The sequence below is a fragment of the Rana temporaria genome, chromosome 3 (genome assembly GCF_905171775.1).
Source record: "Rana temporaria chromosome 3, aRanTem1.1, whole genome shotgun sequence".
Classification (NCBI taxonomy): Eukaryota; Metazoa; Chordata; class Amphibia; order Anura; family Ranidae; genus Rana; species Rana temporaria.
Genome location: NC_053491.1, coordinates 234,710,930 through 234,728,960, shown reverse-complemented (window position 1 = coordinate 234,728,960; position 18,031 = coordinate 234,710,930). Strand labels below are relative to the sequence as shown.

Below are 18,031 nucleotides of genomic sequence, written 5' to 3'. Positions count from 1 at the left end.
TCAATTTGTTCTTGCACAATTCACATTGCTGTTATTTTAGCTAACTCCAGCTGGTTTTCCACTTTCATCCATGCTAGCTGATAATGCTGTTCAAACATAACTCTGGCTGCATAACACATTTTTTCCTACTAGAAGAGTTTAACCTAGAAGGATTAGAACAATACTCATACAGTAAACAAAGCTTGTTTAGCCTCAGGAGAAAAGGTTATGTAGAGAGGTGAGGAGCGGTGCGGAGGAGCTAAGTCACTACAGACAGTAATAACACACTCCCAGAAGAGGAGAAAGCAATTGTGTGCAAGGAAGAAGCGGGGATCACTGGGAAATAGGCTTTCCAGAAGTAGTCAAATTTGCTAGAAAATTTAGCAGCAGAGTGCAAGTCAATAAAAATGTGTTTATTGAAAAGAAAAACTGTAAAAGTAAAAAAAAAAAAAAAAGACTTTCTCTGCTTTTGCTCCCAATTTTTCAAGTTGATGACAGGGCCTCTGTGAACATGGCTGCACAACTGTCAGGGGCAACCGCACATTGTTAGCCTCTATAAAAGCCCCTATAGCTATGTTTAGGCATTAATTCAGAAATTAGCAGCACATGTAAGCAGTAGGAATGAGCTTCGAGTTTAAGTCGAACTCATGTTCGACTCGAACATTGCCTGTTCGCCTGTTCGGCGAACAATGAACAATTAGGGGTGTTCGCGGCAAATTCGAAAAGCCGCAGAACACCCTGTTAAAGTCTATGGGAGAAATCTAAAGTGCTAATTTTAAAGGCTAATATGCAATTTATTGTCCTAAAAAGTGTTTGGGGACCTGGGTCCTGCCCCAGGGGACATGTATCAATGCATTTTTTTCGGGAGCAGTGAATTTAATAATGCTAAAAGTGAATCAATAAAAGTGAAATATTACTTTAAATTTCGTACCTAGGGGGGGTGTAAAGTTAGCATGTGAAATATCGCATGTTTCAAGTACTTAGAACTGTCTCTGCACAAAGAGTCATTTCTGAAAGGAAAAAAAGTATTTTAAAACCGGACTTGCGGCAATAATGAATTGTCGGCTCTGGCAATTCAGAGAGCAGTGAATTTAATAATGCTAAAAGTGAATCAATAAAAGTGAAATATTACTTTAAATTTCGTACCTAGGGGGGTGTAAAGTTAGCATGTGAAATATCGCATGTTTCAAGTACTTAGAACTGTCTCTGCACAAAGTGTCATTTCTGAAAGGAAAAAAAGTCTTTTAAAACCGGACTTGCGGCAATAATGAATTGTCGGCTCTGGCAATTTAGAGAGAATTCATTCATAAAAAAAAAATAGCGTGGGGGTCCCCCCAAATTCCATTACCAGGCCCTTCAGGTCTGGAATGGGTATTAAGGGGAACCCTGCCGTCAATTTAAAAAAAAATGATGTGGGGTTCCCCCAAATATCCATTCCAGACCCTTCAGGTCTGGTGTGGATTTTAAGGGGAACTCCATCCCAAATAAAAAAAAATGACGTGGAGTTCCCCCAAAAATTCACACCAGACCCCTTATCTGAGCACGTTAACCTGGCCGGACGCAGAAAAGAGGGGAAGACAGAGTACGGCCCCCCCTCTCCTGAACCATACCAGGCCACATGCCCTCAACATGGGGAGGATGTCCCCATGTTGATGGGGACAAGGGCTTCATCTCCACAACCCTTGCCCGGTGGTTGTGGGGGTCTGCGGGCGGGGGGCTTATCAGAATATGGAAGACCCCTTTAACAAGGGGGACCCCCAGATCCTGCCCCCTTCCTATGTGAATTGGTAATGGGGTACATTGTACCCCTACCATTTCACGAAGGAAGTGTAAATAGTTGGAAAAAACACACACACACCGTAGAAAAAAGTCATTTATTAATAAAAAAAAAAGAAAACAAAACCAGCGGTGGTAATCTACTCGGTCCCAGCTCCCTGCTCCAACGTTGTCTGAATCCAGCGACGGTTGATCTCCGGTCCAGCGATGAGAAGATCCATCCATCCAGAGCGCAGCCACGCCGACCTCCTCTCTCCGCTGGACACAGCCCAGCGAATGACGCGATGTAGCTTTGACATTTCTTATATAGGGGAGGCGGGGGCCACCCGTCACGTGACCCCGCCCCCTCTGACGCACCCTCTGCTACGTCACTGGGGAAGCCCAGTCTTCCCCCTTGCGGGGTTTTCCCAGTGACGTAGCAGAGGGTGCGTCAAAGGGGGTGGGGTCACGTGATGGGTGGCCCCGCCTCCCCTATATAATAAATGTCAAAGTTACAGCGCGTCATTCGCTGGGCTGTGTACAGCGGAGAGAGGAGGTTGGCGTGGCTGCGCTCTGGATGGATGGATCTTTTCATCGCTGGACCGGAGATCAACCGTCGCTGGATACAGACAACGTTGGAGCAGGGAGCTGGGACCGAGTAGATTACCACCACTGGATTTTTTTTCTACGGTGTGTGTGTTTTTTCCAACTATTTACACTTCCTTCATGAAATGGTAGGGGTACAATGTACCCCTTTACCAATTCACATAGGGGGGGAGCAGGATCTGGGGGTCCCCTTTGTAAAAGGGGTCTTCCAGATTCTGATAAGCCCCCCGCCCGCAGACCCCCACAACCACCGGGCAAGGGTTGTGGGGATGAGGCCTTTGTCCCCATCAACATGGGGTAATCCTCCCCATGTTGAGGGTATGTGGCCTGGTACGGTTCAGGAGAGGGGGGGCCGCACTCTGTCCCCCCTCTTTTCTGCGGCCGGCCAGGTTAACGTGCTCAGATAAGGGGGTCTGGTGTGAATTTTTGGGGGAACTCCACGCCATTTTTTTCTAAATTTGGGGTGGAGTTCCCCTTTAAAATCCACAACAGACCTGAAGGGTCTGGAATGCATATTTGGGGGGAACCCCACGTCATTTTTTTTTAAATTGACGGCGGGGTTCCCCTTAATACCCATTCCAGACCTGAAGGGCCTGGTAATGGAATTTGGGGGGACCCCCACGCTATTTTTTTTTGTTATGAATGAATTCGCTCTGAATTGCCAGAGCCGACAATTCATTATAGCCGCAAGTCCGGTTTTAAAATACTTTTTTTCCTTTCAGAAATGACACGTTGTGCAGAGACAGTTCTAAGTACGGGAAACATGCACTATTTCACATGCTAACTTTACACCCCCCCCCCCCAGGTCCAAAATTTTAAGTAATATTTCACTTTTAGCATTATTAAATTCACTGCTCCCGAAAAAACAGCAGTTTTTAAAACTTTTTTTGCATTGATACATGTCCCCTGTGACAGGACCCAGGTCCCCAAACACTTTTAGGACAATAACTTGCATATTAGCCTTTAAAATTAGCACTTTAGATTTCAAATGTTCGAGTCCCATAGACTTTAACGGGGTTCTAAAGTTTACACGAACATTTGGTGTGTTTGCAAGTTCTGGTGCGAACCGAACAGGGGGGTGTTAGGCTCATCCCTAGTAAGCAGTTGTAAACGTGGCTGGTTTAAAAAAAAAAACACTTGTAAGACAATGGTATAATGGGCTGGTATGCATCGCATACTAGCCCATTATAAAATATTTACCTTATAACAAAGCCCTCCAGCGCAGCTCTGTCACTGAAGAGAGGGCTGACATCTCCCCCCCCCGCTCTTTCTTTTGGGTTTGCAGCTGTGTGATTGGCCAGAGACGCGACAACGCCATTCCTACACATTCCTACAAGAGCCCTCATTTCCGGCACAAGCTCTAAAGGTTCGGCAAGGTATGCCAGACCTTCATAGCACATGCGCAGATGATGGCACTGGCTGTACCTAGGGTAAATATTTCCTAAACAGTGCTCGTTTAGGAGATTTTCATTTTACCTACCAGTAAGTTCTATTATAGGCTTACCGGTAGGTAAAAATCACAACGCGGGCTTTACTACCACTTTAAGTACTCTTGTACTCTAATTAGGTTCACACAGTCCAATGTTGCCATTATATTGGATTAAGTATTTTTGGTGAAAACAGTTGTTTGAAATGTGCTACTATTTGCTAGACATTGAAACGTAGTGCTGGTTATAATAAGTGTAAGCGATACTGATGGCAGATATTGAGCATCTCGTTTATGTTACATTATTCTGTAGGCTATGCCTAATTATATTCTGTCTAAGGACTTAAAAGCAAATTTAGCAGTACTATTAGAGCTGGGCTAACCCTGCGTCACACTATGAATTGCCTATGAATTGCACAGGAATTGCACCACATTCCTGTGCAATTCACATGTCATTCAGTGTGGTGTGATAAGTGCTAATTAATTTTTAATGGGCTCAAATTGCACCGCATCGCTGCAAAGTAGTGCATGCAATGCACAGTGTTTGTGACCTGCATTCAAGGTGTCATTAACATTGCACTGATGCCACTGCTGGTGGTAAGGGCAGTGCAATTTAAACACTTGGCAAATGTGCATGGATCACGTTTCCTCACTGCATTCTACTGGGAACCAGGGCTAAAGGATGAACCTTTGTTTATTTTACTACTATAGTTTTTTAGCCTAACTCCACCCACATCTTTTTGTGTATTTTTTTAGAGATTAGAACTTGTGTCATTTTTTTATTTGCTGTCTGTATCACTATTGGGGAGATTTCTCATCACTTTCTTGCATGTTTTAGAATCTTTCCAACAGAGACACAAACAATGGGGAGAGTGGGGAAGGCCTAGGCAAACCATTAACCTTTGAGGATGGTCTGATTTGCAAGCATGATGCTTGCAATCTAGAAAAGGCACCAGTTGGTGGTCCCTATGAACAAAAATAGTTTTTGTAATAATGTTGTTCATGTGAATGCAGAAAGAAAGAGTGGAGGTGATAAGCAGGGCTTCAAGATGCTGATGATACAATGTTCTACTTTGTGAACAATAGTGATTTTTGAACTTCTCAAATACAGCAAGCAATCAGGGGAGATTAGGAGTTGTACAGTACCCTTTCTCAAGATGTGACTGGAGAAGGAAGAAGTCATTAAGGATATGAACAGCAATAAAAAAACTCCAAATACATCTTAACCCTTCCCTAATCTATTAAAGCTTACAATAAAACTTTTTGGCTGGATGTATTATTAAACATTAATATCTAGACAAATCATTGTCTGAGGCCATCAAGTTGGTAAGTAAGTATCTAGTTATCTAGGCACGGATTCACATACATTGTTGCATGGTTATGCCGGCGTAGCGTATCGAATATACGCTACGCCGACATAGCGCAGAGCAGCGAGCACAGTATTCACAAAGCACTTGCTCCCAAATCTAAGCTGGGTTCCCTCGGCGTAACTCGTCGTAAGTGGCAGTGGGCGTGAGCCATGCTAATGAGGCGTGACCCCATGTAAATTATGTACTGAGCGTCATAAAGATATACGAATAACGTACGGCGCATGCACCGTCCTGTGGACGCAACCCAGTGCGCATGTGCAGAATCACGTCGAAACTACTCCCTAAGATACGTCGAATCACTGCCTACGACGTGAATGTAACCTATGCCCAGCCCTATTCACGTACTACTACGTAAACAACGTAAACAACGAGCGCAACTACGTTTGTGAATCGGCGTATCTCCCTCATTTGCATATGTGCAATGAGGCTGCCAGCGTAAATATGCGCCCACGATACGCCGACGTAGGAAAGTTACGTTGGTCGGAAGAAGCCTATTTTCAGGCGTATCTAGTTCTGTGGGCACGGCGCAAAGATACGACGGCGCATAGTTACACTTACGCGGCGTATCTCGAGATAAGTCGTTGTAAGTGCTACGTGAATCCGGGCCCTAGTATCTAGTTGCAAAGCTTTCTTGGGGATGCAAATCATATTTATGTGTTTTTTTTTTTTTTGCCATAGCACTGGTATCTGTTTAAAAGAGCATACCATGTTTAAAAAAAATAGTGTAAACCTTTACTGTACTCATTGCAATCATGGAAGACTTTGAGTAACTTTGGTAAAATCTAACCCCCCCCCCCCCCACCCAAACCTGTGTGTGGGATGATGATTTTAGTGTTAAGCAACATATTTTCAAAGTAAACACCTTGATATGTAAGGCATGTTATTGCCACAATAATTGTAGTGTCAAACGTAACTTCCTCTGATACTATATTTTCTTATAATTTAACCCTTTCCAGCTCAGGACCCTAGGTAACTCGCCATTCATGATTTGTAACCGGGCACAAGACCAGCCATCATTTCCTATAACTTCAGAGTGCTCCATGCAGAGTCCAGCAGGACCAGTGGACCAGGTCAGATACCCCTGGAGACAAGGAAATTAGTGTCAAGAGCATATGGGTGAGTGCAGAGCTTAAAGTATTTGTTGCTTAAACCGTTGAGCCTGGAAAGGGTTAAATTTTATTTGCACGCCTTTTACTGTCAATTTTCAGAGTGTATTCCTGACAACACAAAATGTACTATCTGTCAGGAACTGCATGAGGGTACAGCACTGACAGGCCAACCTAACCAATGAGGACATTTCATTGATGGATGTGATTCGATTGGGCATCATAGAATAGACACTTTGGCCAATTGTAATAATCAATCATTGCTATTGTTGTATTCCAAAAATGAGTGACATTCCATTTTCCAAATGTGAATCAAATTTACTTATTTCCTTATCAGAATAATTTGAGCACTACAGGGATACATTTGTAGCACTTTCCCTAAATTGTCTAACACTCATGCTGCGTACACACCATCACTTTATGTGATGAAAAAAACGAAGTTTTGAAAAACGTCAATTAAAATGACCGTGTGTGGGGGAAAACGTTGTTTTATGTCTTGTGAAAAAAGACAAAAAAAAATTTAAGCATGCTTCAATTTTTTGTGTCGTTTTTCAAAACGTTGTTTTTTGTGCCAATTAAAATGATAGTGTGTGGGCAAAATGACGTTTTTAAACCCGCGCATGCTCAGAAGCAAGTTATGAAGCTAGCTTCAATGGAAAAGAGTGCTGAACGTAACCGCGCTTTGCTAGAGCATTTTGAAAAAACGATGGTGTGTAGGCAACGTCGTTTTTGAAAATGAAGTTTCAAAAACGTTGTTTTATTTCATGATTTAAAACGTCGTTTTTTTCATCACATAAAGTGATGGTGTGTATGCGGCATAAGATCTGTTCATGTTACGAAATGTCAATTTTTAATGTTGTAAACATAACTAGGTCTTTTAGTAAGCATGGTCAAAGACAAAAAATAAATAAAATGTAATTTATTAGTTATTTAAATAGCAGTAGAAATCAAGAGTGGCTAATTTATGTGCTTAAGAAACACTTTTCTTTCAAATGGAAAAATACAATAGAGTCCTACCAGGCAATTTGTTGTCAGATTGTACCTGCTACCTAATCTGTGAAAACGTTTAAACTTTAAAAATCAATTTCTTTATTGAGATATGCATCTTCTACTGTGAGCTAGGGTTGGAGCTTTTGTATTACATTACATTCTGGAAAGATCTGTAGAGATTTATTAACAGATATGATAAAAAGTATCACATTACTTAAAAGAGTAGATGCATTAAAAGAGTGAAACAAATGATAATAACGTGTATGTTTGGGCAGTTCCAGCATATGAAAAGGAAATATCATCATTTAAACCAGTGGTTCTCAACCTTCTAGTGCTGTGACCCCTTGATAAAATTTCCCAAGTTGTGGGGACCCCTAACAGTAAAATAATTTTCATAGTGTGGGGTTGTCAGCACCCAAGGCAAGACAAGTAATTTGCGCCCCTAACCCAGGGACATTCAGCGCTCCTCGAGTCCCTTCCACTCGTACAGTATTAAAACCCCTTATGGTACATTTTAGGATGTACCACTCTTTCTCTTTGCACTTCCTTTATCTTTTTCTATACTAATTTCTTGTTTTTTCACCCCCCATCCCTCTCTCTAGCCGTCTCTCGTGTTTTTTCTCTTATTCTTTCTCTCCCTTTTTCTTCCGCCCCCTCTTTTCCTCCCCCTTCCATGTATTTTGTATTTGTATTCCTTCTCTTACACCTTGGTGGGGGGGGGAGTGGCAGTGCTGGAGGGGGGGGGGTTGTGATCAGCCAACTTAGGTGCTCTTGATCAAGGTCATCTGCTGATTTGAGAACTGTAGTGGGGACTTTTAATGGCAACTACAAGTGTTACTCAATGTTTCTCCAGCTTCAATGTGTCTCTGACTTTGTGGTGTCTTGTTGCAGTGACACCTATGCCGAAATCAGGAGATAGGGTCTCCTCCAGCCCCTCCCCTTCACATTCCTTACCAGTCAGCTGACCTCTAGTCTCTGCCCCCCCCAGCCATGCTGTGAACTGAATGGGCGGCTGCGAAGAGGCTGAGTGGGAGGGCACGGGCTCCAGGAACAGCCCTGCTAGGCGGCCGCGAAAAGGCTGGGAGAGCAGTGCGGGCTTCAGGAACAGCCCAAGATTCAGTGACCCCTGGCAAATTGTCATTCAACCCCCGAGGGGGTCCCGACCCCCAGGTTGAGAACCACTGATTTAAACAATGGTCTATGAATAGCATTCTTATAATATGGTAAAATAGCTTTTTGAAGCTAACATATACAGTACCGTGGTCAAGTGATATTCTATACATACTTTGTCCTGTACAGGGTGATCCTTGGTGGATCTTAAAGTGGTTCTAAAGCCTAAACATTTTTCACCTTAATGCATTCCTTGCATTAAGGTAAAAAATGTGTAGGCATCAGCATCCCCCCTCACCACCCCTCTTTTGCTTACCCAAGCCCTCATTTGGTCCAGCGCTGTGCATGTCTGCAGCTCTTCTCTCACATCACTTCCAGGTCTCACTGGCTTTGCTGAGACACTAGGAGCTATTGGCTCCCGCTGCTGTCAATCCAAGCCAGTGACGAAGGATCGAGCAGCCGAGCCAAGTCCTGATATCTGTGTCAATGGACGCAATGGATGCAAAGCGGCATCCAGCAGGGGTACTGGAGACAGAGGAAGGCTAGGAGTGCCAACGGGGGACCCGAGAAGAGGACATTTGTGACCGCTCTATCCAATTCTATTATCAGATAAGTATGGAGATCTTTGCATCTTTGCAGTGCTGTAGGAGTGGTGTATACACTACTCCTAAAGAGCCGCTGCCCATTGAAATCAATAGGCAGCGACGCCAAACAGACAGCCAAGCGCTGCTGCTGCGGCGCTTCATGGGCAAATTTAACCCTTTTTTTGTCACTTTCTCTCCTAGAATTTGGCAAAAATACGTTCTGCAACCTCCGGAACTGGCCCTGTGCACACAGATATCTACTGTCTCTATTAAACTCAGAAGCAAGGCTTCTGTGTTTGAAAGTGACAGCACCTTTCTGCTGTCAGCTCCCGCAGACTCTCCCTGCGGCTGTACTCACTGCAGGACAGGAACAGCCTGCCAGGAATAGTGTGTTTATGGGCGGGCCACAAGGGGGCAGGGCATCTAGTGCTGCAGCTTGGTACACGGACAATAACACCCAAGCTGGATTATCATGTTGGCCAATGGGGAAGTTGGAGCTGTAAATTAGTCCTGTTTCTGCAGGTACTATGGAGCAGGGCAGGCTGCTGACAGTTTTTTTTGCAGAGGTAACTAACCACATGAGGGCAGCGGGGGAAGGGGGAAGCGTTGCAAAGGTGAGCTGCAGTTAGGTGTTGAAGTGTTAAGTTGAAAAGTGCAAAGAGGAGTTGCTGACAGGGTGCAGAAGTGAGGTGCCAAGCTAAAGACAGCGGGTACAAGGAATGTAGAGGTAAACTTTAGACTTGGGGTGCAGAGGTGAGCTTTGAACGGGGGGTGTAAAAGTGAGCTTCGAACTGGGGACAGGTTGTGTAAAGGTAAGCCTCAGACTGGGTGTGCAGAGATGAGCTTCAGACGATGGGTTTAGTGATAAACTATGGATAGGGGTTCAGAGGTGAGCTGTGAATAGTTGTGGACAGAGGTGCAGAGGTGAATAATGGACAGGAAATGTACAGATGAGCTGTGGGTGGGTAGGCAGGGGTGAGCTGTAGATGGTGGGGTGCAGAGGTGAGCTTTGGACAGCAGTTCAGAGGTGAACTTTGTGAGCTTTGGATGGGGATGCTTCCTGCACTTATTCTCTGACAAAAAAAATCCTTACTCTCTATTTTATTTACCCTTCACTCCTCTTGCTAGGTATATATATATATATATATATATATATATATATATATATATATATAGGGAGGTGAGGAGAGAAGAGAGGCAGAGGAGCAGAGGCAGCATAGATAGCAATTAAATACTCCCAGAGGGCTATGATGTTTAAGGAGGGAGAGGGCTGTGCTAGGTAATTGACTCTATTTAAATAGTCAAATTTGCTGGCAAATTGCAAGTGAATAAAAATGTTTATGGAAAGGAAAAACACTGCAAGCAAGCATTTAAAATATAAAATTTTCTGCATCTTACCATCTTACTTTTATAAGTTGGGGGGGTTTAATGATTTTTAAATGAACACCGTGCCTGGAGTTCGGTTTTATTTTTTTTGTAGCTAGGTACAGGGCTATGGCATTATAGAGACCAAGACATTGCTCGGTTTTTAACTCCCTTGTCTGAGCAGTTTATACAGAGCTGCAAAATTATTCTCTGGTGGACAGGGGGAAAAGTAAGTAGATGCAGAACCATAACCCTAAAGAGCCCAAGGTAGAGAGTGGCCGCCAAAAAAACAGTCACATCTACAGCCTGCTTCCTTTTGTTGAGTGAGCTGCAGCCACACCTAGACCAGACCTTCTTCTGCTAAAAGTCCATTCCCACCTCTGGGAGTTGGCTCATCTTAACCATCAGCTTCTTTGGGGTTAGCACTATATTATATAATTATAAGTTTAGCTTAAAACGTCCCACGCATAGCCCCCTTGAGAGCCATAATAAGTTAACGTAAACTTTGCTTCCTTACAATTACCTGACATGTGACTTAAATAAACACTATTGTGTAATGTAGAGTGCACTTCCATAATTGATAGCTGCAATGTCACCTTCATTGTGTTGTACATTCAAAGAACTGATAAGAAGGTGCCAGACTCAGCTGTATCCTGGAGTCACTAAGACTGGTGCCATACCTTAACTGCTTATTTAGGTACTTTTTTCCATTGTCCTATTTATACAGGATAGGGAGGGCTTATTCAAATTAGAGGTCATACAAAAAAAAAATAGTTCTTGATTTTGTGTGTAAAAGACAAAATGAAACCTGCTACAAACAGCCTGTTTCAAAACCTCCTGTAAAAGCAAAAATTATCTGTCTTTGAAAAACATGCTAATTACAGAGCTCTGAAAGTTAACTATTTAGTTCATTACAGTCAGCGGAACTTCTCTAGAAATAGCACTCTATCTGAAAGTCAGAAAAACTAAATAATATGGCTACCTCCATAGAAGGCCTAACGGTGGGCTACATGAAAAAAAAAAAAAAACATACATGCTCACCTATATGGCTGCAGCATCAATGTGATGCTGCATCTGTCCCCCACTATCTCTAATACTGTGAACTTAGTGATCACATGACCACTAATCTCTCAGTTCTCGGTCTGCTCCAAGCAATGAGCAGTGCCTGTCAGTCACTGCTCTCTGCTACTCCTCCAGCATTCACTGACACATTATTGTTGGGGTCATTCTAGGGCCTGGAGCGGCTCTGTCGGGTCAGCTAATATTGGGCTTTAGCCCATTGTCAGCTAATTTTGGGACACAATAGAGCACAAGTTAGTGCACTCCTTTTACCCAGAAGAGAAGTATTGCCTAAAAAAGCTTTGGCTAAACTTCTCTTTTAAAGTAGAACTAAACCCTTCTGTCTTTTATGGCCAAGGAAGCTGCTATATTAGCCTATGTTTGATCTGCAAATGCATAGTTAGGAAACTAGCCATTTGATGGTTAATTTGAGAACACAAGCAGCTGTGATAATTTTTATTCATGGATTGAATGGTTTAGTTTCACTTTAGGGGTATGGCATGTAGGCAGGTGCAGATTTCCCCTCTGTCCTGTGGGTGGCACTTTGGCATTATTACAGATAAAGTAGAGCAGTGGTCTCAAACTGGCGGACATCCAGCTGTTGCAAAACTACAAGTCCTATCATCGATCTGCCTATGGGAGTCATGCTTGTAACTGTAAGGCCTCGTACACACGATAGGTTAAACAGAGGACAACGGTCTGATGGACCGTTTTCATCGGTCAAAACCGATCGTGTGTGGGCCCCATAGGTTATTTAACCATCGGTTGAAAAAAAGCCAACTTGCTTTAAATTTAACCGATGGATTCCTAACCGATCGGAAAAAAACGATCGTTAGTAGGCACAACCATCGCTGAAAAATCCATGCATGCTCAGAATCAAGTCGACGCATGCTTGGAAGCATTGAACTTCATTTTTTTCAGCACGTTGTTGTGTTTTACATCTCTGCGTTCTGACACAATCGTTTTTTTAACCGATGGTGTGTAGGCGCGACGGACCATCAGTCAGCTTCATCGGTTAACCGATGAAAACTGTCAATCAGACCGTTCTCATCGGATGAACCGATCGTGTGTAGGCGGCCTTAGCCTTGCAATGCCTCATGGGACTTGTCGTTTTGCAACAGCTGGAGGGACGCCAGTTTGAGACCCCTAAAGTAGAGTCTGTTAGGCTAATTGTTCCCCTAGGGACTGTCACTCTCTCAGAGAACCTAGCTGTTCAATTGGATGCTGCTGTCATTAAGATCCTGCCAAACAGGCGACTCAGACTTTGCGGTTCCCGATCGCGGCTGAAACCGTGCATGCATGGGCGTGCACGTGTGCACACCTCTGTTGGAGCCAGGCGGGTTATTTAAGCCGGCCTCTCACACACCATCCCCGCTGTCTGCTCTACAGCGTTGTGTATCTGAAACCTGATCTGAGACTTAACCTGTGAAAGACCCCGGCTTACCTGTGACTATTCCAGCCATCTGCCTGCACCTGATCCTTGGCCTGTTCTGACTACCCCTCCGTCTGCACCTCTGTACCTCGCCATCCGCCCAATAACCGACCCGGCCTGTCTGACCATCCAGCCTGCTCGAGTCTGCTAAACGGTTCCAGTCTGTTCCTAGTTCCAGTCCAGCTGAACGGTTCCAGTCTGTTCCTAGTTCCAGTCCATCTGAACGGTTCCAGTCTGTTCCTAGTTCCAGTCCAGCTGAACGGTTCCAGTCTGTTCCTAGTTCCGTCCAGCTGAACAATTCCAGTTTGTTGCTTGTTCCCATCCAGTCTGCTAAGCTGATCCAGTCTGCTAAGCTGATCCAGTCTGCTGAGCCTATCCAGTTTGCTAAGCTGATCCAGTCTGCTGAGCCTATCCAGTCTGCTAAGCTGATCCAGTCTGCTGAGCCTATCCAGTCTGCTAAGCTGATCCAGTGATTATAATTTATTATCGCTGTTTTCTAGCTGCTCTAAAATCATTTTTGACATAAAGGGACACTTTTGATTGCTATGGACAATCTACAGCTTTCAGGCAGAAAGAACCGTTTTTAATATATAAAAGTACATGCAGGGCACTGGGCAGACCACTAGGGACAAGGGGGGGTGTATTTTTTACATACAGTACTGTAATCTATAAGATTACAGTATACTGTATGTAATGTGTTTGTTTACCTTTTTAAATTTGGCGCCGTTCTCCGCTCCTGTGCGTCGTAACGTCGCAAGGAACGGAGATCGGCGGCACAGGAGGACACTGTGTGAATCGAGCGAGGTCCCGCTCGCTCACACGGTGGCATCACTGGATCCAGGGACAAGGTAAGTGCTGCTGCTGCAGCGAGGCAAGCCCGAGTCTGACTCGGGGTTACCGCTTTTGGTATAAAAATCTCACCCAGAGTCAGACTCGGGAATACCGCTAGGAGGGTTAACGTATTCCCTGCCTTAAGGTAAACAATGTCATCATTTTCTTAAACCTAAACAGTTGAGTCTTTTCTTGATTCAGTGCTGTACCCGAATGCAGCCATGCCCTCACCTCTTCCTCTTCTCACAGGACACAAGCTGCAGTGGGAGCTATTGGATCCTGCTTCTGTCAATCGGATTATGTGAGGAGGGAGCAGGGGGTGGAGCTGACCTGTACTCTGCATGTCTGTGGACACACAGCCCTACTCCAGAGCACACCCACACGAGTGCCCCCCACAACAGCCAGCTTGCTTTGTGGGTACTAGCAGAAGAGAATGAGTGTAGAGCACTGGCAGGGAACCCCAGAAAAGGAGGATCAGGGTCGTGTGGTGCAATACTACTGCACAGAGATAAATATAATCTCTTTTTTTTATTTCAGGGGAAAAAAATGCCTTTATACCCACTTTAAAATTCCTAGTTTATTTAAAAAAATTAGTAGGGTTAATTAGTTAAACAATGATAAGACTATTGACAAAATGTTTGTATGCTCAACACATTCATAACCCCCAAGTAGTCCATGAGCAGATGACTTGTTAACAAGATCCCCTCTGTCAGGAAACAATGGGGTGTGGGAACCATCTAACATTTCTGAGGTGACTTTGACAATCCATTGCAGTGATTTTACCATAAATATATCCCAGCTATGAAGAGTAAAATCAAAAGCTAGTTGTATTAGGAAACTAAAGCTCATAACAATCCAATGTGTACCTAAATATGTACTAACAGTGGCAACTAGATAATATAAAGGAAAATAGAACCAACACAATTTTCTCTGCAAAGTTATGATCAGCATGGCCAGGAGCGGTGGCTGTGTGTAACCTGAATGTTTACTCAGTATCAAAGCAGCTTGGTCCTGCTGCAGCATTGCATGTAATAACTATTTGCACAATGCTCAAAGATCAGATAAACTGGATGAAAGGAATGTCTCGAAAATATCGCTCCTACAGTGTAAAAACTCTCAGCATAAATATAGCTTTTTTGAGGCAAACCCATGCCATATGTTTAGTTAGCTCAGTTATATAATGCATATTGCTGCTGTATCTTTATGGAGGATGACAACATTAACAGCCTGTAAGCAACTAAAATAGCCTTCTCATATCACAGTCCATTCCAACAGGACACATACGGTTCTGACAGCTCTCCTAAAAAATATGGCATTTTGTTTTAAGAAAAGAACTACACCATAATATTATTTTTATATGCATTGTACAATGTGGCTAAAGGTAATGTTAAAAAGGTTTTCTAATGTTAAAGTGTTACTAAACCCACATCAGTAAAATCAGTCTGTATATGCCGTAAAGCATGCTTGTTACACTCACTGTGGAACCTAAGGGGTTAATCATCTGCATTGTGTATAAAGGCTGTGTAATCCTCTCTCTATGATCCTTCTCTTTAACCGACTCAAACCCACCTCCTGATAGAACAGAGTATTAGGGGACCGTCTGCACATGCTCAGTTTGGTGTGTATTACTAAAGAGTTTTTTTTTTTTGGGAGAGTGCATGTGATCAGCACTGGGCCAATCAGCACTGTCCTGACAGAGGGGCAGGGGGAACTGAAATCTCCTCCTACAAGCTTTAACCACACACTGATAGAAGTCACGAGACTGCTCTAATTGCTGATGAGAAAGGGTATTTAGCAGTTTACATTTACTAAAATGACTGCATTTACATGTTCTGAGTACTGTGGGAGACCAGATATAGTGAATGCAGGGTCTTGGGTTTAGTAACACTTTAAGCTGTCAATACAGTAGTACATTTTCAAACAAACATTTGTATGAGGAGTCATAGGACAATTCTCATTAAAATCTAACACCTGCAAGACAAAGGAATAATGAGCTAGTATGAAAGTACACTTATCCAGCCTGCATATTGCCTCTAAACAAGTGTATCTAAATATGTTTTCACTTAGCTGTATTAGTGAATGGACTTGGGTTATTGTGAAACTGATGTACACATATTATAAATGTCCACAGTTGTTAAACCTTGCCTAGAGACTGCAAACAAGGGCTAACAGAGAGCAGCAAATCAGTGGTCAAAGACAACCATTGGATTGTTACATAAACTTTCAGCTAACTTCCACAGGTTAATAGAAAGGTATTTGAGTATTAATTTCTCCTCTAACAACTGGTCTGTCTAGGGCAACCTTTTTTCAACGATTTCTAGGGGTTCCTTGACTGGTAAGCAGATTAATATCTTGACTGATGGTGTATACACAGTTCCAGCACTAGTCTCACTTGACAGAGCCAGTGGTGTAAGACCAAGGTTAATCTAAGTAGTAGGGCACCTCTATCACTTACCAGCAGTGTAAGGTGGGCCCTTTCCCAATGACAACTCGTAAGGTAAGAGCACTGATTGTCAATAGAAGGGGCCATTTCTCCACAAATCACCAATGTAAGAAGACGCTACACTTTTCACTGCTTTTCTTTTCTCAACCATTTTTTAATTGTTATTACTGAAAATATTTGTGTAATACTAAGCAGGGGGTATAAACATGTGTCAAATAGGTACACCACATTCATTATTGTTGTATTTATTGTTTAAGCTACAACTTACTGGTCACACTTATGAATTCTGATCTGGCAGTATACTGATTTTTATAAGGTGTTTTGTGAGATCTGAAGAAAGAATGTGTTATCCTGCGCTACCTTTAATTGCTGTGTATATTATAGGTCAAACCTCTAATGCCGCGTACACACGATCGGATTTTCCGATTAAAAAAGTCAGATGGACTTGTTTCATTGGAAATTCCGATCGTATGTGGGCCTCATCTGACTTTTTTCCATCGGAGTAAAAAAATATAACATGTTTTAAATTCTTCCGATGGGAAATTCCATTTGTCTGTGTGGAATTCCATCGGAGAAAAATCCACGCATGCTCAGAATCAAGTCGACGCATGCTCGGAAGCATTGAACTTAATTTTTCTCGGCTCATCGTAGTCTTTTATGGCACTGCGTTTTGGACGGTCAGAATTTAGTCTGACAGTGTGTATGCAAGACAGCTTGAACGGAATTCCGATGAAAAAAATCCATCGGATTATAGACCATCGGATACTCCGATCGTGTGTATACGCGGCATAAGGGGGGGCTGCAGACAACCCAATTGTGTTCCCACAATGTGAATGGCTAAAAAACAAAAATAAATGTTGCTGTGCCTATCACCCTATGGGTGCAAAATAATATGTGCAAATTATATCAAACCATAACATTCTTTTTCATTAATAATAACAATTAATCAGTCTTCTAAATCTAATAATGTTACCATAAATTTTTTTAGAAATTTACAAAAGAGAAAGAAGAAAGAAAAATAAAAAAAGATAAAAAACTCAATTAGCAACATGAAAATTTACATTAAGTCTATAGGTGACCTAAATATACTTAGTATTATGTTCATGAATATTAACATAGGTTGCCATGAAACATATTAAAATTGAATTGCGAGTGTACATTCAAACTTAATCATTAAAGATCAATTTAAATATAAGAAAATACAAAGAGAAAAAGTAAAAGAGAAGAAAAAAGAAAAAATGGCATGAGCCTGTCAACAATATGCCCTGTGGTATGTGAAAACAAAATGGGTTTCAAGGTTAAGTGGAGTAATTCTAAGATAATAAGGTTGCAAAGTCAAAGTTTTCCATAAAAGATATCCAGGGGAGCCATGTGTCTTGGAAATGAGAATATAGGTTGTGTAATTGTGCCAACAGTTCTTCCATTCTCAGGAGAGTGTTTAATTCAGTTTTCCATTCTATTAATGAAGGAGTGTGCTGAGATTTGCAATATCTCCGATATTTTCGTCATAGCAGCCACTTAAAAGAACCAAGTCCAATTTTGCATACTCCAGCATAGGAGAAAGTGTAATTTGACCTGGTATGAGAGGTCAAATAGTGAGGTGAACGCATTATTTGAAAGGTGGCGGAAGTCACTGAAGCATTAGCACAATATTGCTGAAACCCTTTTTGGTTCACTATGAACTGTGCCAAGTTTAGATTATTTGAAGGACATTCTGAAGCGTCACAAATGATTTATTGTTGTCTCTGTGTGTTTGGTTTATTTCACAATATAACACTGGATGTTTAAATTGAGTATATACTGTATAACTGTATACCTTAGGAGATATTTAAAAGATTGATTTATGTTTATTATTAATGCAAAAGGAATGTTATGGTTTGATATTATTTGCGCGTATTATTTTGCATGCATGGGGATATGCACAGCAACATTTATTTGTATTTATTTTTAATCTGAAGCTGATGTAATATAACAA

General features: G+C 42.4%; 1 protein-coding gene across 4 annotated transcripts in view; it reads left to right on the top strand.

Annotated features, from left to right (window-relative positions):
- HRH2 (histamine receptor H2) overlaps positions 1–18,031 on the top strand; it is a 166,085-nt gene that overhangs the window by 146,948 nt on the left and 1,106 nt on the right. The window contains exon 3 of one of the 4 annotated variants that reach the window (XM_040344476.1): positions 6,098–6,252. The exons of 2 other annotated variants lie outside the window; for them this stretch is intronic. In XM_040344476.1, coding sequence (XP_040200410.1) covers positions 6,098–6,236 — 139 coding nt within the window. In that variant the 3' untranslated portion in view covers positions 6,237–6,252. Of the gene's footprint in view, positions 1–6,092; positions 6,253–18,031 lie in introns of those variants that run through there. One more of the 4 variants, XM_040344477.1, reaches the window with a different exon arrangement.